This window comes from Sinohyriopsis cumingii, chromosome 10 (genome assembly GCF_028554795.1).
Source record: "Sinohyriopsis cumingii isolate HCF-2022 chromosome 10, ASM2855479v2, whole genome shotgun sequence".
Classification (NCBI taxonomy): Eukaryota; Metazoa; Mollusca; class Bivalvia; order Unionida; family Unionidae; genus Sinohyriopsis; species Sinohyriopsis cumingii.
In genome coordinates, this window is record NC_142970.1 from 11,248,786 (window position 1) to 11,266,848 (window position 18,063).

Below are 18,063 nucleotides of genomic sequence, written 5' to 3' on the forward strand. Positions count from 1 at the left end.
GTAACCGGGGCTATTATTAGATATATACTGTACGGATGTGTCATCGGACTCTGCCTTAGCGATATACGTTTTAGCTTTCAATTATTCAGCAATGTTGTATGGGACATATCAAGGGATATAAACCGCAATGATAGGCAAGTGGATATTTCTTCACTTTTCTGTTGGAACATGGATTTAGGTCCAGTAAGCAACCATTTTGTTTCATACACTATGATGATAACATACCATAGCCGTATTTACTGTTCAATATTTATCTGCTATGTTAAATATTGGGTTTCGGTTCATGATATAAATCATCGGGTTTCATTAGTAACCAGTTATGCACCAAATTAAGTGACCAGTATTATGAAAGAAATCATCAGTGAATGTGGATGGGTATAACTTTCTGTACTTAAGAAGTCATTGGCATGTACTGATATATTTGGTAAGTACTCCAATAATATTCAAGAGGAGTCTTTGAGTGGAGGAGAGGGTATTTTACGTCATCATATTAACCTGATACACATATTAATTTATATGAATAGATTACACTTGCTACGATTGACATTGCGGGACTAAATTCAGAGGCAATCATTCCGCTGTGCATGATTTTCAGTAAAGCGCATTTTCTGGCAGTTTAGTTACAGTCGTTAATTGTTTCTTTGTATTACTTTTCTTATCATTATAATATTTGTCCTGTAAGATCATTGTCAGGAAGAGTGCTTGTTTTCAATGTATTTTTGAATTGCCTATATAGTGTTAAGTCTTGCAATGAGAAACTAGTTGCACTTAGAGACCGAATCTTCTGGCAAAAGTGATTATCTTTAAAGATCGGTTAACTGTATTATTAATTTATTATTATTATTATTATTATTATTATCCCGTGGACGGGTTACCCCTACAATGTGACATGCCTCACTAATATTTTTTATGGGTTTGCCAAAACATAATTATCAAGGTTGATGTCTTACACTGAAACACTAGGGATACATGCGTTGACCTGCATTTTGTTTCAAGTATTAATAGTTATCGCACTAATATTGGCAGTATGCGATTGAACTTTCAATCAAGGATGCTTTTTTTTAATTCTAAAAGCATAAACGTAAAGTTCAGAGGATGTTCTTGCAATTAAATGATGATCCAAGATAGTTTGGTTTCATACGAAATTAGGTAACACAGAATGATTAATTTATTTAGACCCTATATACTTACCTCAGTACGCTGCTTTATTGACGTCGGAATTCAACAGGCTGACGACTTATCTTGTATTATCATTACTAGAGGACAGCGTACAATGATATATTCCTCTTGTCTTCTTAGAGCTGGGATTGGCAGAATCAGTGATTTGCCAGCCTGGTTGGTAGTAGAAGCTAAAGTTTATTTTATTTTATACGCAACATACATGCGAATAAGTGCCCTTGCTCTGTCTTTATTTTCACAAATCGGAATAAACCAAACCAATGTTTTTTTATCACTTTGTCCAATGAGTCTTGGTCTTCAGCAACACTGCTCAAACTCACAAATGTGAAAATATATTAATTCATCTGATTGGTTGATACATTTAGCAATTCAAGTAGTAGCATATATCACCAGAACGTGACTCCTAAGAGGTAGCTGTCACATTCACGTAGGACCTTAAAAATGTGATTGTAATATGTAGATATCCCCATAAGAATAAAGAACTTTACATTATTTACTGGCAACAATGGAGCTTATAATTTAAACGTTTACTTTCTAGTGTCAAACTAACAATTTTATCAAGCGGTCGAACAAATCAGAAAAAACGAAAGTTTCTTGTCACTATTAATTAATTTGTAATTAGTAAGTGCATATGATATGATGCAACATTATTTTCATATTAAGAAGAGTAAATTTGGAATACTGTCCTACTTTGCTGTCATGCACTACGCACCAAATATTGATACCTCACTGTTAAGTACCCTCATTAAGTATCCAGAAGACACTGAAGTTTAAACCTCATATAAACAAATATGGTGATTAAAGTTGAAATCATTAATTTTGTCCCATGTTTCATGATAAGATGTAAATGTACTATATCATCATACTGAACACATACGCTTATATTTAATCTATTGATCAATATTCATAATTTTAATTTGTAGCTAACATGCATCAAAGACGGAGATCACTTGTCTCTTTTGCCTTTCTAACTCAGTACTGTACACCTTTCCATTCATGAAAATTTCAATGCCACGAAGCACATCTTCAAACTTTCTCCAGTAATCCTCGAAGTCTTGGTGGTTAATTTTTGCGTCCGGGGAATGACCACTGATGTGATTCCTGTATGAACGAATTCGCTCCACACTAGCTCCTAGACTGTTATCCCCTGGTTGTGGATCAATTGCCCACCCTGTTACTGGAGCTTGAACTGTGCTAACATTTCTAATCAATGTATAGAGTAAGGAAAGGTCGAACGTTTCCACTGTTCCTGTTTTCTGCCCTAGAGGATCTGGGAAAACCAGTTTAATTTGTTCCTGATTAAGAAGAGGCCTGCCCCGTCCCCCCGTTAATTTAGCTTGGTTGGCCAAGATTACTTGATAGATGTCTTTATATGGCACAGGAAAGTTTTCTAGGAGTATTTCCTTCAGGGCCTTTCCACAAACAGTTACAAGTGCAACACAGAGACGAGCATGGTTCATGTGCTCAGGCTTTATGGGTGAATCAGGATCATGTCCCTAAAGAAAGAAGGTCAGTATTATTTCAACACCCATGTCAACAATGCCTAAACATACTGTTAAATTTCCAATGTAACTGATCATTGCACAAACGTCAAGAAATAGTATTCTAGTATGTTAACTTAAATGAATAAAACAGTATTTCGATTTCACTGCATAGGAAGTGGCTCTGGGAAGCTTGTGCAAATCTGGATAGGACTCCCCATTTTTAAGCACAAATCATTGATATTCACTATGGGACTCTCAGTGCTAAAATCCAGAGAAAATAAACCATAGGTACAATTCGTATATTAGGTTGACAGTAAAATAAACAGGCTTATGTTTTCGTCCAATTTGAATGAACGGACTTTTCCAAAAGACAAACCACTTCAGAATCAAACACAAAACCAATAACTGTTAGATCAGAAATATGACCTGCATAGTTGTAAAAGACTAAGCCAATAAGCTGAAAGATCACTTCATTAATATTTTGGATATCATTCCTTCTCATATTTATTCCGAAATTATGATCCAAAAAGCTCATATTCTAAGTTTAATTTAAATCAGATACAATTTATTGACTCCAGAATAGTTAAAATATAGCCAATCAAATGAAAAGACCTCATTAATATGCACATAGTTAGCTCGTTAATGAACCGATTGAAATATCTGATGACATATGCCTATAGGTAAGTTTGATTCAAACATGATCAGCAGTAGTAGGTCCTCCAAGTATGAGCATGCTCATTCAATCGGATATAAGATCATTCACTAATTATGTGTGGATCCCACTCCTTATCAAATTTTTCTCAGCTCAAGATGCTATACCAAGTTTGATTAAGATCCTATCATTAATATGCATGGATCTATTGTTATGAAACTCACCCATTAGTACTTAGTGAATTAAGCTTATATTCCAAGTCTGATCCTAATTAGATCAGAAATATGACTCCCAGAGTGGCAACAAGATCAGTCATTCACATGCAATATTACCTTACCAATGAGCATGAGTTTTGCTGAGAATAAATCCTGTCCAAGAGATTTACAAGATGAACTTATGTTCAAAATTAGCTCTAAATAGTATCAGAAATATGTGATACAGAGTAGTGATAAGCGATTGTTAATGGATGGACAAACAATGGACGGATGATAAAGGCAGCTCCATATAAGCTCACTAGGTCGTATAACCATATGATCCAGATATTGAAGTACAAATCAGAGTAGACCAAATACGATTTCAAAACCAAAGATAGATGTAACTCCATGTTCTTTTACTAAAAAAGGATATAAGACATGCTCCAATTATTTTAAACTGAAATCAAATATCAAAGTGGTAAATCCAGGATATTATATAATATAGTCAAATAAATGGATATATTAAACAAACTATTTGTATTTTAATTAAACTAACAATGATGCTATGTGAATTTTCCCCCGGATTTTAGTTTAATTAGCAAACAATGTTAGAAATCCTTGTTCAAGTGCTACTTATTGAAGTGACTCTAGTATTTTAGTACATTCCATTATACATTTGTGGTGTTACATTGTCTAACTTCGAGAATATATTTTAGTATAGTACACAGTTACTCGCGATTCTGTAATCTGCTGCCAACAACCATCATTTATTCGGATCCAATGGGATTTATTGCCACATGCCAATATCGTATTATAGAGCATGATATCATCTGACATACTAAATTTATTATTGCATTCTCACTAGAAAATTGTTTTCGTACAATGTTTTCTACTGGGATATATTAAACTTGACTACAACTCGGGCACTTGTATACCTAAATAGACAATACTAAATGAGAATAATAGCCTCAGGATAATACAATAATATAATAATAACATTCTTCCTACATTATGTAATGCTGAAAACAATTTACCTCATCCTCAAACCACATCTCAAATGGTGCAAAACGGATCCTGCTGTCTTCAGAGATATCTTGAGATTCTTGACTCTGTAGATACAGCTCATATTGCAGGTTCTGGTTCAGGGAACTGGTAATTTTGGAGAGGTTCCGAGTAATGAACTTTCTAACTCTGGTGCATAACTTTGCATCAGGGGTCTTAATGTCATCAATCACTAACCAAGTTATTCTGGCAAAAACAACATGGTTCTCACAATTCAAAGTCAATCTGTGAGTAAGGTCAAGGTCAAAAACAGTGCAGGCATAGGATATTATATATTTTGATGTATCCTTCTTCTTTGTGACTGGCCAGCGAGCTAAACAGGCTGCAAGGAGCCCATCGAAGATGGAAGGTGGCAGAAATGTTCCTGTAAAAACCCAGCACAGGACTGATGTGCTCAACATACGAGGATCGTCTTCAGGAGCGATAACTTCTCTTGGAGATTCCACACGAAGCATACAAGGGGTGAAGAAGTAGTTCTCCTCCTAATATATATATATATATATATATATATATATATATATATATATATATATATATATATATATATATATATGTAGAGAGAGAGAGAGACAGAGACAGACAGACAGACAGAGAGGATGGACATATACAAACACACAATAACAGCTCTTCTGATAGTTTTCCTGAAATGAACTACTCAGCCTGATATCAGTAAAAATTTATAGAAATGAAGGTAGAAACATAACTAATAATGTACAAAATCCACAGACATATTTTATCTTTAAATGTACCCAAAAATGTGAAACTTTCTATTCCGGATAGGCTAATTCTATAATGTAAGTATCATCCTTCCATACTAAGCTGCATTTTTCTTCTAAAATTGTTAATTTATAATAATTGTTTCTGTCATGAACTAACAACCACCATTATTTATGCAAATTACAATTACATAGAACTTAAATAATGGGAATGTCTGGTCAAGTCCGACGAGAAAGTTAATTTGCTGATGTCCTTGAACATTTATTGGATGACAATAAAGGTAATATGCTGGTTGTACTATATTTTGTCTGTTAAATTGGTGTTCAAATTCTAAATATTTCATTGGGGTTGCTGGTGGCCGAGTGGTCTATAGCCTTTACCAATTACTGATATGTCACCTCTGTTAGCATGGGTTTGAGTCCTGGATTCGGCCCATGTATATAAGAGAGAATGATGCCAGTAATATCCCATAGGTAGGTGGTTCATGCCGGGGTTTGCATGGGTTCTTCCTCCACCAGTTATGCTGGATACCATGTATAGCATGTCTTGTACTTTTGAGAAATTGTGTTATACCCCAGAAAAAAAACCTACATACTTATTATGTTCTAAAGGTCTGATATGTGCTGATATATTCTTAAAAGTGCATTCTGTCGTGGAATCGATTATTGCAATGTCTATAGTATATCATCATTATTGCATTTCCAAAATTGACAATGCTGTAAGGGTGAATGTGCCAAGTCTTTAAATTATGTACATATGCTGTCGCAATCATTGAGGAAAATGTAGGAGAATATAGTTTAAAAAAATTACGTGTGATTTCTAGCATGGGAAAAATAATAATAACGATATTGTTTCGAGTTATTTAGGAGTCAGTCAATTTTAAGACTGAACAATGTATGTCATAACAAATTAAATTTGTTTAAATTAATAGGTAGAGAAAAAGATTTTCATGTTTTGAAGCAATCATTAAGTATTTCATTCGTAAATAAAATAAAATTATCGTCAAGGTCAGATCATCTGTTTTATTATACATAACTATTGAACATTACAGTCTACAAACTTTATTTTTGTCAAATATTTAAAACGAAATAATATTGTTCACGATGCTGAGCTTACTCTAAACCTTGAAATAATTTGGAATATATTTAGTGCATTATTTTTTTCTTAATGACCCCACGTAACTCTCCAATACTGATGGGATCAGAAGAATGGAGAAAGTAAGCGAGCCGAGCGTATGTGCAATTTATTTTTAAAAAAACTTTCGATATATTTTTGTCATTTTTATAAATACAATCGTTTAGCGATTAGGATAATCAATTCTGTTTGCACGCCACATGAATAAGAAACAAACTTGCACATTAACGTGTCACCAAATGCCATAATCATGAAAAGGAAATATGCAGTCCGATTCAAAGTAGTACATTTATGAAAATATATCACCACGGACTTTTCCCCAAATACATTTTTAGGTTCAGTTTATATTGAAAAAAAATCATTATGGTAACAAAGTCAAGGTAGAAACGTATGATATTACCATAAGGATATTTGTATCTATATCTTCTATTTCTTTTTATTTTCTTGTGAGAAAACCATATACAAAACTACAAAAGCAAGCCAGAGGAACCTGCAATTAGACAAGTTGTCTCAGATAAAAAAAAGCCAAGGAAACTATCGTCATCGACATAGCACTATTAAGATTTTAGCACTCCAACATCGCATGGAAATTGAAATAATTTTCATCTACTTGACAGATTTGTCTACATTAACGTCTTTACACTCAGATAAATGAACTAGGATTTACTTACTTTACTTACGCTACATATTTATGGAGGTTTCTGATAGCAGTTATAAAAATCTATTTACCAAATTTGAAGAAATTTGCAAACGTAATATAATCTTTATTTTTAACAAGTTAATCTCATGCGAAGAATTTTACCTGTCGAGAAGTCTTAATGGGAGTTTGGCTTGTTTACTTGTCAGGAAATCTCTTAGTACAGTGGTTGTACAATTCGTATTATCTACCATGCTATTGCTTGATAACAAGACACTCTTGATTCACATCCTTGTAAATACTCAACATTTCCCACTCAATAGTGTTTCATGCCATTAAGTGAAGGGACAGTGTCTGTCTTTCCATCTAAACACAAAGATGTGAAAACTACTTCAGAGAAAATTATTTTGATTTGAACCGAATATGAAGTGAAGAAATTTGATTTTGACGACCGAATTTTGAGTGTATTTCTAAAACTTGTTTCCCTTGATTGAGCACATCTCTTTGGGAGGTGAACACTATAGCATGTACAGTCTTTTGTTTGATATAAATTATGTTCACAGATAACCGTTCTATTCATAGAAACTCAAATGAGTTTGATGATGAAAAATATTTACTTTGACTCTTGGAGTTTTTAGCCCTTGATCAACGTAGAATCGATATACGAAATGACGGTGAAATAACACACACAATTATGGATTGTAATTAAAACGGCTGTAAATCTTCAATCGAGAAAGGTCTCACATGTTCAGTGGTGAATATGACTTATAAAACAGTTTTGACTCTACATCAATTTAGAAGAAGCATATATGCAACCTGTGACCAATTTTGGTTCCACAGTTCTATTTGATTCCATCCAAATATGCAATAAGGCTTTAACTCAACGTTATCATAAATGAATGACCACGATAAAATAGTTATATTCCTTCAACAGCCTGATAGAATACCACCGGAATGGAAACACTTTGAATTACCATTTTTTATTTAGTGGAAACTGATGTGCTGTGTAGCTTAATCTTGTATGTATTTGATGATTAAATTGACAATATTTCAAAGCTATATCTCTTGAAAAGCTTTGGAAAACGACGATGGATCAAACTGGTTTGTACAAACTGTTGTGTGGATAACCGTGTTTCTTTTTTAACCCGACCTTTTGCATACAGTTCTTCTCAGAAAAGTTTCTGGTCAGATTGCCTGATAATTGGATGTTGGGTTCATTTTACATAGCTATATCCCTTTTGAAAGATTTTGTCACATTTGAATATTCTTTCAACACTTTTGAATTTAAATGCTTTTGTATTTCGATGAAATTACTTTAAGAGCATTTTCTCGATAACATCTACAATGGCTTGCATGGGCAGTAGATCTGTATCATATTTAACAACCAATGATTGACACAGAAGATCTGAATTGTTTGTAAAATTAGCATTCACATGTTTTATTGCATTTGGGTTAGCAAGAATGTAGATGATATCGATTTTAATGTTTACCCTCACGGACTGTTTTAGTCTATGACTGACTCAGTATTAACCAAATTTTCAGTGTCCCATACTGTCATTATGGAAGATTGGGCATGTGTGAATATGACTTAATGAGAACATGTGATGACTTGCACAATCATCATTCAGGCAGGTAAATTGCAGACATTCTCAAATATTACTGTTAGACAAAGTATATACGGTTCCTGATATGAAATCGGAGGTAGGTATGTCTGACTTTTACAGATATAATGAGTGGAAGTGATCGAGAAAAACCGAAAAGAATGGCGGAGAACAGACAATATGCATGGTTGTATCAAAGTTATTATGCCATGGTCTTATTAATTGCTGTATATATTTTTGTTATGTTAGCCATGACAATCCTAACTGATGCAGATTTGTATGAAAAAATGCTTGTCATGCCAGGGTGCTTCAAATACAATTTCTTCGAATTTCAAAAAAGGGGAGTTTTAACTGAAATGATTTTTTAGAAAAGGTTTTTCTCTTCATATTTCTGGCCATTATATTTAATGGTGGACCATCATCGTTCATAAACTCATGAACTCATATAATGATTGATGAGCCACCATAATTTTCAACAACAAAAACTTGTACTCCTGTAATGCCTGGTTTACTTCTGTTAACTGTGGCCAAACTGTATCGTTCTATTGTTAGCAATGGTGGCCACATAAGCTTGAACTTAAACTATATACCTATATCCTTGTATATAATGTTTAATGAAAATGAATGGAAGACAGATTCAAAAGATGGCTGTTATGGCATGTAAACTATATGTATATTTGCCTTTGGTCAGCATCTGAGTAGATTCATTAAACAAAGCGGACATCAAAGCAAACAAATAATACATAATTATTTGTTTTTAAAAATCAAATGCAAATCAAGTTTTGTAACAGGAAATTAAATAGAATGTTAGAAAATGGTAACCAATTTCTTCAAACTTGATTATGTCTTCCGAAATCCTCATGTATGTATTTTGGAAAGGAGCAGGGTGGTGGTGGTTGTCTGTATCATTTTGTTTGCGGTTAGTATTTATCAATCCACTCGTTACAATTTGACTGATATTAAAATTGTTGTGCCCCTGTATTTGTTTCTTTTCTAAACTCAACATGAAAAATAAAATAAAACAACAATCCGATAGCCGTATGTATGGGTCTTCTCTATTACAAAACTCCCTGACACTGTCATATTTCCAGGAAACACAATTTTCAGTAATCTTAAAAAAATGGAGAACAAAATACTTTCAATATATACCTGTTATATGTAGCATGCATAAACTTTAAACGGTCATGATTGGAGCTGATGTAAAACTATTACTTGAGCAGTTTAAGTAGTGGTAATTAAAGTCAAAGAGTTCATGTATAAACTACAATTTCACATATTACTTAATTGGGTGACAATAGCTAATTGAGGTGTTTTGACGGCTGCAGTAGGTGAGCCCATTGTGGTAATTTGCACAGGTAGGATAAGGAAGTAGAAAACACATTATAGGTTACCAAAGAGATGCTAGACGTGTGTAAAAGAACAAAAGTTATTACATATCATTGCCTTGAATAAGAATGTTTAGGTCATATGTAATTTTGATAAGTTTGTGAACAGCAGCAATGTTCCTTTTGAAATCGGACTTCATTGTATAATTATTTAGAAAGCAAAACATGATTATTTCAGTTGTTGGAATAGCGTTCAAATGTATGTTATTTTTTAAGCTGATTTAGGAAGTAATCAGCATAACCCAACATAAATAAAAACCAGAACTCTTAGCTGACGGAGGTCTACTTGTGAAACACATTAGCCAAAAATAAGGATGGTGTCTAATTATGTGCACATACTGCAATCGAAATACGTCAACTCGGCTCTGACCAGGATTCACTCAGAGAGTTCAGCAGAGAAGTTTGAACACTAGGAATATAAACTCCCTTGTGAATGTAGTGATGAAAACTAATGACATCTGCATTTCCCTTTTGAACCCTATTTAATTTATTTTCTTATTTTGACTATTGCAACGTTGTTGGACAATATTAAAAAGGGAATTTTGGGCATGTGGAAACTGTAGTCCAGGATCATGGGATTTCAGTCACTTGCCTTGGGCCTATGTCTAGAATTATTTTTCTTTTAGGACTGCAGTATGGCCTTAATACGAAACTGGATAAATAAAGGAATAAAGACAAACCATGCATTTTCAAATTTTATGAATTCTCTGCTAAACTGTAATACTTTAATCAAATTTGATGTCAAGGAGGCACAATACATGTGACAAAGTGAAAATATTCCGCTAGGAAAGTGTTTTGCCAAATATATATTCATGCAGAATGCTGACTGAACTGATGACCCTGGGATGACCTGATGACCCTGGGAAAAATGTCTTTGATAAACTTAATTTTACAAACTTTGCTTAGGTCACTTGTCGTCAATATTTGATGTAAGGAAAAGAAGAGTTTTCTAAATGTTGTTCCCATATATGTACACAGATATAGAACATCATGAAATTTTTGAAGGGATGCCGGCTGAATTCCGTCCATCAGCAGTTTGGGATGAGAACGAAATTTGGCAGTAAAGATATAGCAAATTGTAATGAGGTTACTTTTTAATAAACTAATGTATGCTTTATAATTTGTTTGCATGCTTATAAATTTTCAACGAGTTTTAATTTTTTACAAGATGTATTCATTCAGTGGCAGTATTCATATCACAATGAGTAGCATGTTGTACAATTCGGACTCTTGAGAACATTTTCAAATAAACAGAAGGGTCAAAAGTAGAATATTTTGTCATTAACTGACCTTCACCCCATTTTCATCGAACGACCTTGCCTTTACAATGATGTTTAAATGTTCCATCATTACCAAGATTTCATCTTTCTTGTCGTGTAGTTCTGGATTCCTCTCCTTTGCATAGATGACATCTGGAGAAGACAGAAAACAATTTTAGATTCACAAGAATAGATGTGAGAACACATGAATAGTTCTGATAACACATGAATAGTTCTGATAACACACAAATAGTTCTGATAACACACAAATAGTTCTGATAACACACAAATAGTTCTGATAACACATGAATTGTGAGATAGTTTGAAATCAATAATTTTAATGAATTAGGAAAATATTTATACTCAGGTACTCCTAAATTGTCAACTTTCATTCCATTTTCATGATAAATACAATTTATAAAATTAAATCGATGCCTCAATGCATGTTTATGTTGTTAAGTTTACTGAGTCATGCTTGCAATAATATCAATGACATGGAAGGCGTTGCACTAATTTTTTATATAAATATGTTGTCATCATGATTTTTTTCTTCTTCTGGCAGCCACAGTAATTACCAAATACATAAATTTTATATGTGCTTTGTAACAAGGCCAGTTTACATTAATTATCCTAGACCAAAACTGTACTTGTTTTAGACCAAAGACAGTCTACAATCACCATCCCAAACATAAACATTTTACGATTTTTGTTTATGACCGAGAACAGTTTAATTTAGGTTACATTACAAGACACAGCTCAAATTAATCATGGCTGAATATTCATGCATAATTGGAACCACACACACACACACACACACACACACATACACAAACACGTCACGTATACACACACACACACACACACACACACACACACACACACGAGACATACATTATAGTGTTGATATGCTACCTTGTGTAGATATTATCCATGCTACAATACGAGACATACATTATAGTGTTGATATACTACCTTGTAGATATTATCCATATTACAATACGAGATATACATTATAGTGTTGATATACTACCTTGTAGATATTATCCATACTACAATACGAGACATACATTATAGTGTTGATATACTACCTTGTAGATATTATCCATACTACAATACGAGACATACATTATAGTGTTGATATACTACCTTGTAGATATTATCCATACTACAATACGAGACATACATTATAGTGTTGATATACTACCTTGTAGATATTATCCATATTACAATACGAGACATACATTATAGTGTTGATATACTACCTTGTAGATATTATCCATACTACAATACGAGACATACATTATAGTGTTGATATACTACCTTGTAGATATTATCCATACTACAATACGAGACATACATTATAGTGTTGATATACTACCTTGTAGACATTATCCATACTACAATACGAGACATACATTATAGTGTTTATATACTACCTTGTAGATATTATCCATACTACAATACGAGACATACATTATAGTGTTTATATACAACTTCTGACATGTTCAAGCACAGTTCTTGTTATGAAGTGGAAACAGATCGGACAGATGAGTGGAGAGAAATGCAAGACGTTTTTCTGCTTTTGATAGAGAAAGGCAGAAAAACAACACAAATATGTATGTGACAGAAGAGACAATGGTAGACATGTATTTCATATTGTTTATTACAATTACCATCTTTTCAAAAAATATTGTTTGTATGGAGTGAAAGCAAATGGGATAGATAGATGGATGCACTGAAATGTGCACGAGTTTCTCATTAAAAGGCAGCGAACACAATCTTGTATAGCATATAAACCATTGCAGGAACATAAAGGCACTGCACCTATGCATTTTATATTGTTTTATAATTATATGTATTTATCTGTACTGAAAACTTGCTTTTAAGATAGCACACAAGATCCATCCAACACATGTGAGTGAAATTCACTCCGTATCTGCAGCTTTAAAACAATCCCAGCCCAGACATAAAAATGGAAGAGACACTTTCATCGATCTTGAGGGAAATAAAAGTCGTCAGTAACATAAGGAGTGAATACAAAGATGACAATAATCGTTATTATTTGCCAATTTCGAAAAGAAAGTAAGCCTAATGCTGCTCATTATAGGACCAAATTTCCATAGGAAAGTAAACACTCTGTTTGACCAACAAACAATCCAACTTTCATAGGAAAGTAAACAATCTGATTGACCAACAAACAATCCAACTTTCATAGAAAAATAAACAATCTGATTGACCAACAAACAATCCAACTTTCATAGGAAAGTAAACAATCTGATTGACCAACAAACAATCCAACTTTCATAGGAAAGTAAACAATCTGTTTGACCAACAAACAATCCAGCTTTCATAGGAAAGTAAACATTCTGTTTGACCAACAAACAATCCAACTTTCATAGGAAAGTAACCATTCTGTTTGACCAGCAAACAATCCAACCTTCATAGGAAAGTAACAATTCCGTTTGACCAACAAACAATCCAACTTTCATTGGAGAGTAAACATTCTGTTTGACCAACACACAATCCAACTTTCATAGGAAAGTAAACATTCTGTTTGACCAACACACAATCCAACTTTCATAGGAAAGTAAACATTCTGTTTGACCAACAAACAATCAAACTTTCATAGGAAAGTAAACAATCTGTTTGACCAACAAACAATCCAACTTTCATACGAAAGTAACCATTCTGTTTGACCAACACACAATCCAACTTTCATAGGAAAATAAAAAATCTGTTTGACCAAAAGAAACAATCCAGCTTTCATAGGAAAGTAACCATTCCGTTTGACCAACACACAATCCAACTTTCATAGGAAAGAAAACAATCTGTTTGACCATCAAACAGTCCAACTTTCATAGGAAATTAAACAGTCTGTTTGACCAACAAACAATCCAACTTTCAAAGAAAAGTAAAAATGTTGCTACCCAACACACAATGTGGAATGTTCCAGTGTATAATTTGTTAACAAACATCCATTGAAATGTACAGCTTGTTCCAGACTTGATTATTTTTTAAAGTCTACATACATGCCACCCACAAGAGGTGTGAGATTGTCATTCATATACATATATATATATATATATATATATATATATATATATATATATATATATATATATATATATATATATATATATATATATATATATATATATTACATACCACAATTACAGCATGTATGAAAAAGATACATTTACCTCTGCTAGTAACCTGGTTCTACAGCGGCTTAAAATTATTGTCACATCCATGCGAATTAGAACCATAATACACATTTTTCAGCACTCACTTTAACTATTCTACTTGTGTAACTGTCGCTGAATGATCGCGAAACTGAAGTCATGATTGAATTATGCAATAAGGATGATGCATTTATTCTAAATTCTGTTTTATATTACTATCATATTCTCTTTGTAAAGCCATGATGACTTGTCTGTTTTCTGATCTGACAAGTTTTGAAGTTTGAAAAATTCCATTTGATCTAACATTTTCAGTCATATAACAGCCATAAATCGCACTGTAAAGTCGGTTTCACTTAATATCTGATGCCATTGTGTTTAAAAGTACAGACTGTCCACTATTTAACTGCCATATCAATATAACAAATCTGAGAGGCAAAGTTCCATATTGAAAAAACATGTCTTTTTTCTTACAAATCTGTCATATACGGTTGCTATAAATAGAATAAAGGTAACCAATGGTACGTTTATGACATCTTGTACTCTAAAGCTATTTTTTTATAACTATCATCATTTTGTTATTCATAATGTACCAAAAAAGGATAATCCATATAATGTCTAGCAAAATATAGTGACAAAGCATAATGATTGGCATGAATGAGTTTATATTAGGTCTCAGCTCAATCTCAGTATCTTCCAGATAAAATAGCAAACCAGAGATTGAGTGCGTTAATGTATACTAAAGTATCAATCCATTGAGTTAATGTATAACGAAAGTATCAAACCATTGACTCATTGCCATGACTTATTTCATTGAGCTTTGGTTACAAAATATAGGCTAGCAAACACAATACTGTGTGTAACATGTATTAATTAAGACTTTTCCATAGCCAACAGGTATCTGTGTCATCACCTGTAATGAGATTCAAACATCATCAACATTATCATGCCAGAAGATTCAAACTATATTACAATGATGTAAATATATTGCATGTTGAAGAAAGAAAATAAACAGTTTGTAAAATGAGATAAACCTACAAACCTATCAGTTCAGGAGTAAGTTTTCCCTGACTTTTGTACTCGAGCCATTTGTCTCTCATATCAGGGCGACTCTGTTCAAAGAATGTCTCAGTAGCCTTGAGGGTTTCCTGATCATCAGTTAACCTATGTGGACCCTTACTGAAAATTAAAATATGTTATGCTGTATGTAAACATGATACTAAAGCTCCCTTACCGCACGTGTCATTCTGAACTAGAGAAAGCACCACTTTTGTATCATATTAATGGTCATCTAGCTCTACTGTAACACTCAAACTTTAGATACCCCCCTCAGAAACTCTAAAATATGACTGAGGCTCTCTACACCTGAGAGAGTGCTACACCTGCCATAACTGGGTGCGGCACATTACCACTCTCTGAAGGGGTGCTGCTCATACCCTACCTTGGTTCGTACTTGCTGTTCCCGATATGGTGCTGATAACACCCTAATGGGAATGTCTATTGCTACCATCCAGATATTTTTTTTCATCTTAGATAGGCTATAAGAATCGATTTGCATTTGTGACCCCCCGTTTTCAGATCTATTTTCAGGTTTATAATCATGGAGGTATATCATTGAAATGTGTGTATTTGATGTCAAAGCATTATATATGAACAAATATGTACTCAGGAGTTTACTGCTGCATACAGTATTGTACCTACTCATGTTTCATGTACTACATAGCTTTCTAGCTGCATATGTTTTGGATGGAGATTTGCACAATGGAAGTTTTTTGTTTTTTTTTAAACCTGGATGCTGCAGTCAATACTGATTCTTGCTCGGTTGATAGTATTAAAGTACTCACAAAACCTTCAACCCAACTGGTATGTGGGGAAAAAGGAAGGAGACTATCAAGGGATCCTAAAATAAGCTTAGCTTGGATGATACTATTGATATACTCACATTAGGGTGTCAAAGCTTTAGGACCAGTCTGCAGGGACTAAGAAGGCTCTAGAGTGATTGTATAAGGTTTCACATATGCATATAATCAACACGTATTACTTAACACAGGTAGTTTGCATGGAAACAACAGACATCGATTCTACCCTGTTAGAGCACAAGGGAAAAAAGTAAAAGTTCACAACTGCAAAATCAGCAAAGTTCTTATTTTGATTTCTTGATGAACATTACTCTATCTGTCCCCAAAGGCATTTCAGTATTATATTTGACTTTCTGATGACTGAAACATAATATTCACTACAGCAGAAACTAACTGAATCAGCTATGTTTTCATTGTGATTCTGTCACTATAAACGAATGGGTTTCCTATAATCTTACTTTCAGTCAATGTTTTTCAAAGATATAAGACACACATGACAATAATGCAAAAGCATTACGATGTTCCTATATTGGCATGTTTTCTAGTATAGAAAAAGAACAATAATATGATATCAATACACATCAGTGTTCACAATGTAACAGTTTTACTTCAGTCCTCATTTGTCATGTAGAAATGTGTAAAAAAGAATGCTTGATTGTGCTTCAGTGCAGGATGAGTGACTCCTTTGTTTTTTGGTGTATATTTTAACAAAGCTTTAACACGTTTAGTCATACCGGTATGATGTCTTCAGTGCAACAGTTTATAGTGATGTCTATCACTTGGGCATCATGCTGCAGGCACGTAGCATTGTGTCCGCCAACTCACATTATCCTGACACCAGGCCAACCAGTCCCAACATTAACCTTGTAATAAGGAGTGCCATGCAAGGGAGATAATAATACTATGTTTTTGTTTAAATCTTTGGGATGTATCGGCTAGTGTTCACACCTGCAACTTCCCGCCTCAGACTGGATGCTCTAACCATTTAGGCCACTGTGGCAGTCATGCAGGATAAGAATGTTTCAACGGCAGGAACAACATTTCTGCATGTGAGTTGATGCATACATATAACAATAGAGTGGAACTTTCCAACACTGATGAACATAAAGGATTCTAATATTCACTGCTGATTTTCTTGTCTGATCAATTCAAATTCAAGCATTATGATTGTTGCAGTTCATGAAACATAAAACCACTTGAAAAAATCCAAGACATTCCACAGTTTTCACATAGGTTGGTTACAAATTATCCTTGTAGCAATAAGTGTAAAATTCCCACATAAAAAACTTTAGGTTCTATTAGTAATATTAATGGCTCAAAGAATGCATAAATAAAAAACAAAAGTCCTCAATGAAATAATAGAAATATACATGATTCTATATATGTCCAGTATGCAACTAAATGCAAGAAATTATCTGTAATGCATACTGCCTGAATTTATCTCTATTTTTTCTAAATAAATGCATTTAATTACATGTAATGCCTGTAAATAAATGCCATTAATTATCACCTTCATTCTCATTTTAAAAATTATCTTCAACCGTAAGTGAAAAGCAATCTAATTAAAGTTAGATCTCCACCGTCTTACATGAACATCTGACAATGTCTGGTTAGGGATCATGTGCTGGTGACCTTTGAATTAGCAAACGGAAACGCAGCTTTCAGAAAATTTAAAGTGAATCAAATCATTCTGCTCATATTGATGCTATTCGTCCATGCTG

At 33.5% G+C, this 18,063-nt stretch overlaps 1 protein-coding gene across 1 annotated transcript in view; it reads right to left on the reverse strand.

Moving 5' to 3' along the window:
- Positions 1-1,852: 1,852 nt before the first annotated feature.
- The window catches only part of LOC149789592 (uncharacterized), a 55,527-nt gene continuing 39,316 nt past the window's right edge, over positions 1,853-18,063 (reverse strand). The window contains exons 6-9 of the mRNA XM_089973333.1: positions 15,526-15,662; positions 11,336-11,457; positions 4,544-5,053; positions 1,853-2,675 (exon numbers count right to left, since the gene is read on the reverse strand). Of these exons, the coding sequence (XP_089829459.1) occupies positions 2,103-2,675; positions 4,544-5,053; positions 11,336-11,457; positions 15,526-15,662 (1,342 nt within the window). The 3' untranslated portion in view covers positions 1,853-2,102. The remainder of the gene's footprint in view (positions 2,676-4,543; positions 5,054-11,335; positions 11,458-15,525; positions 15,663-18,063) is intronic.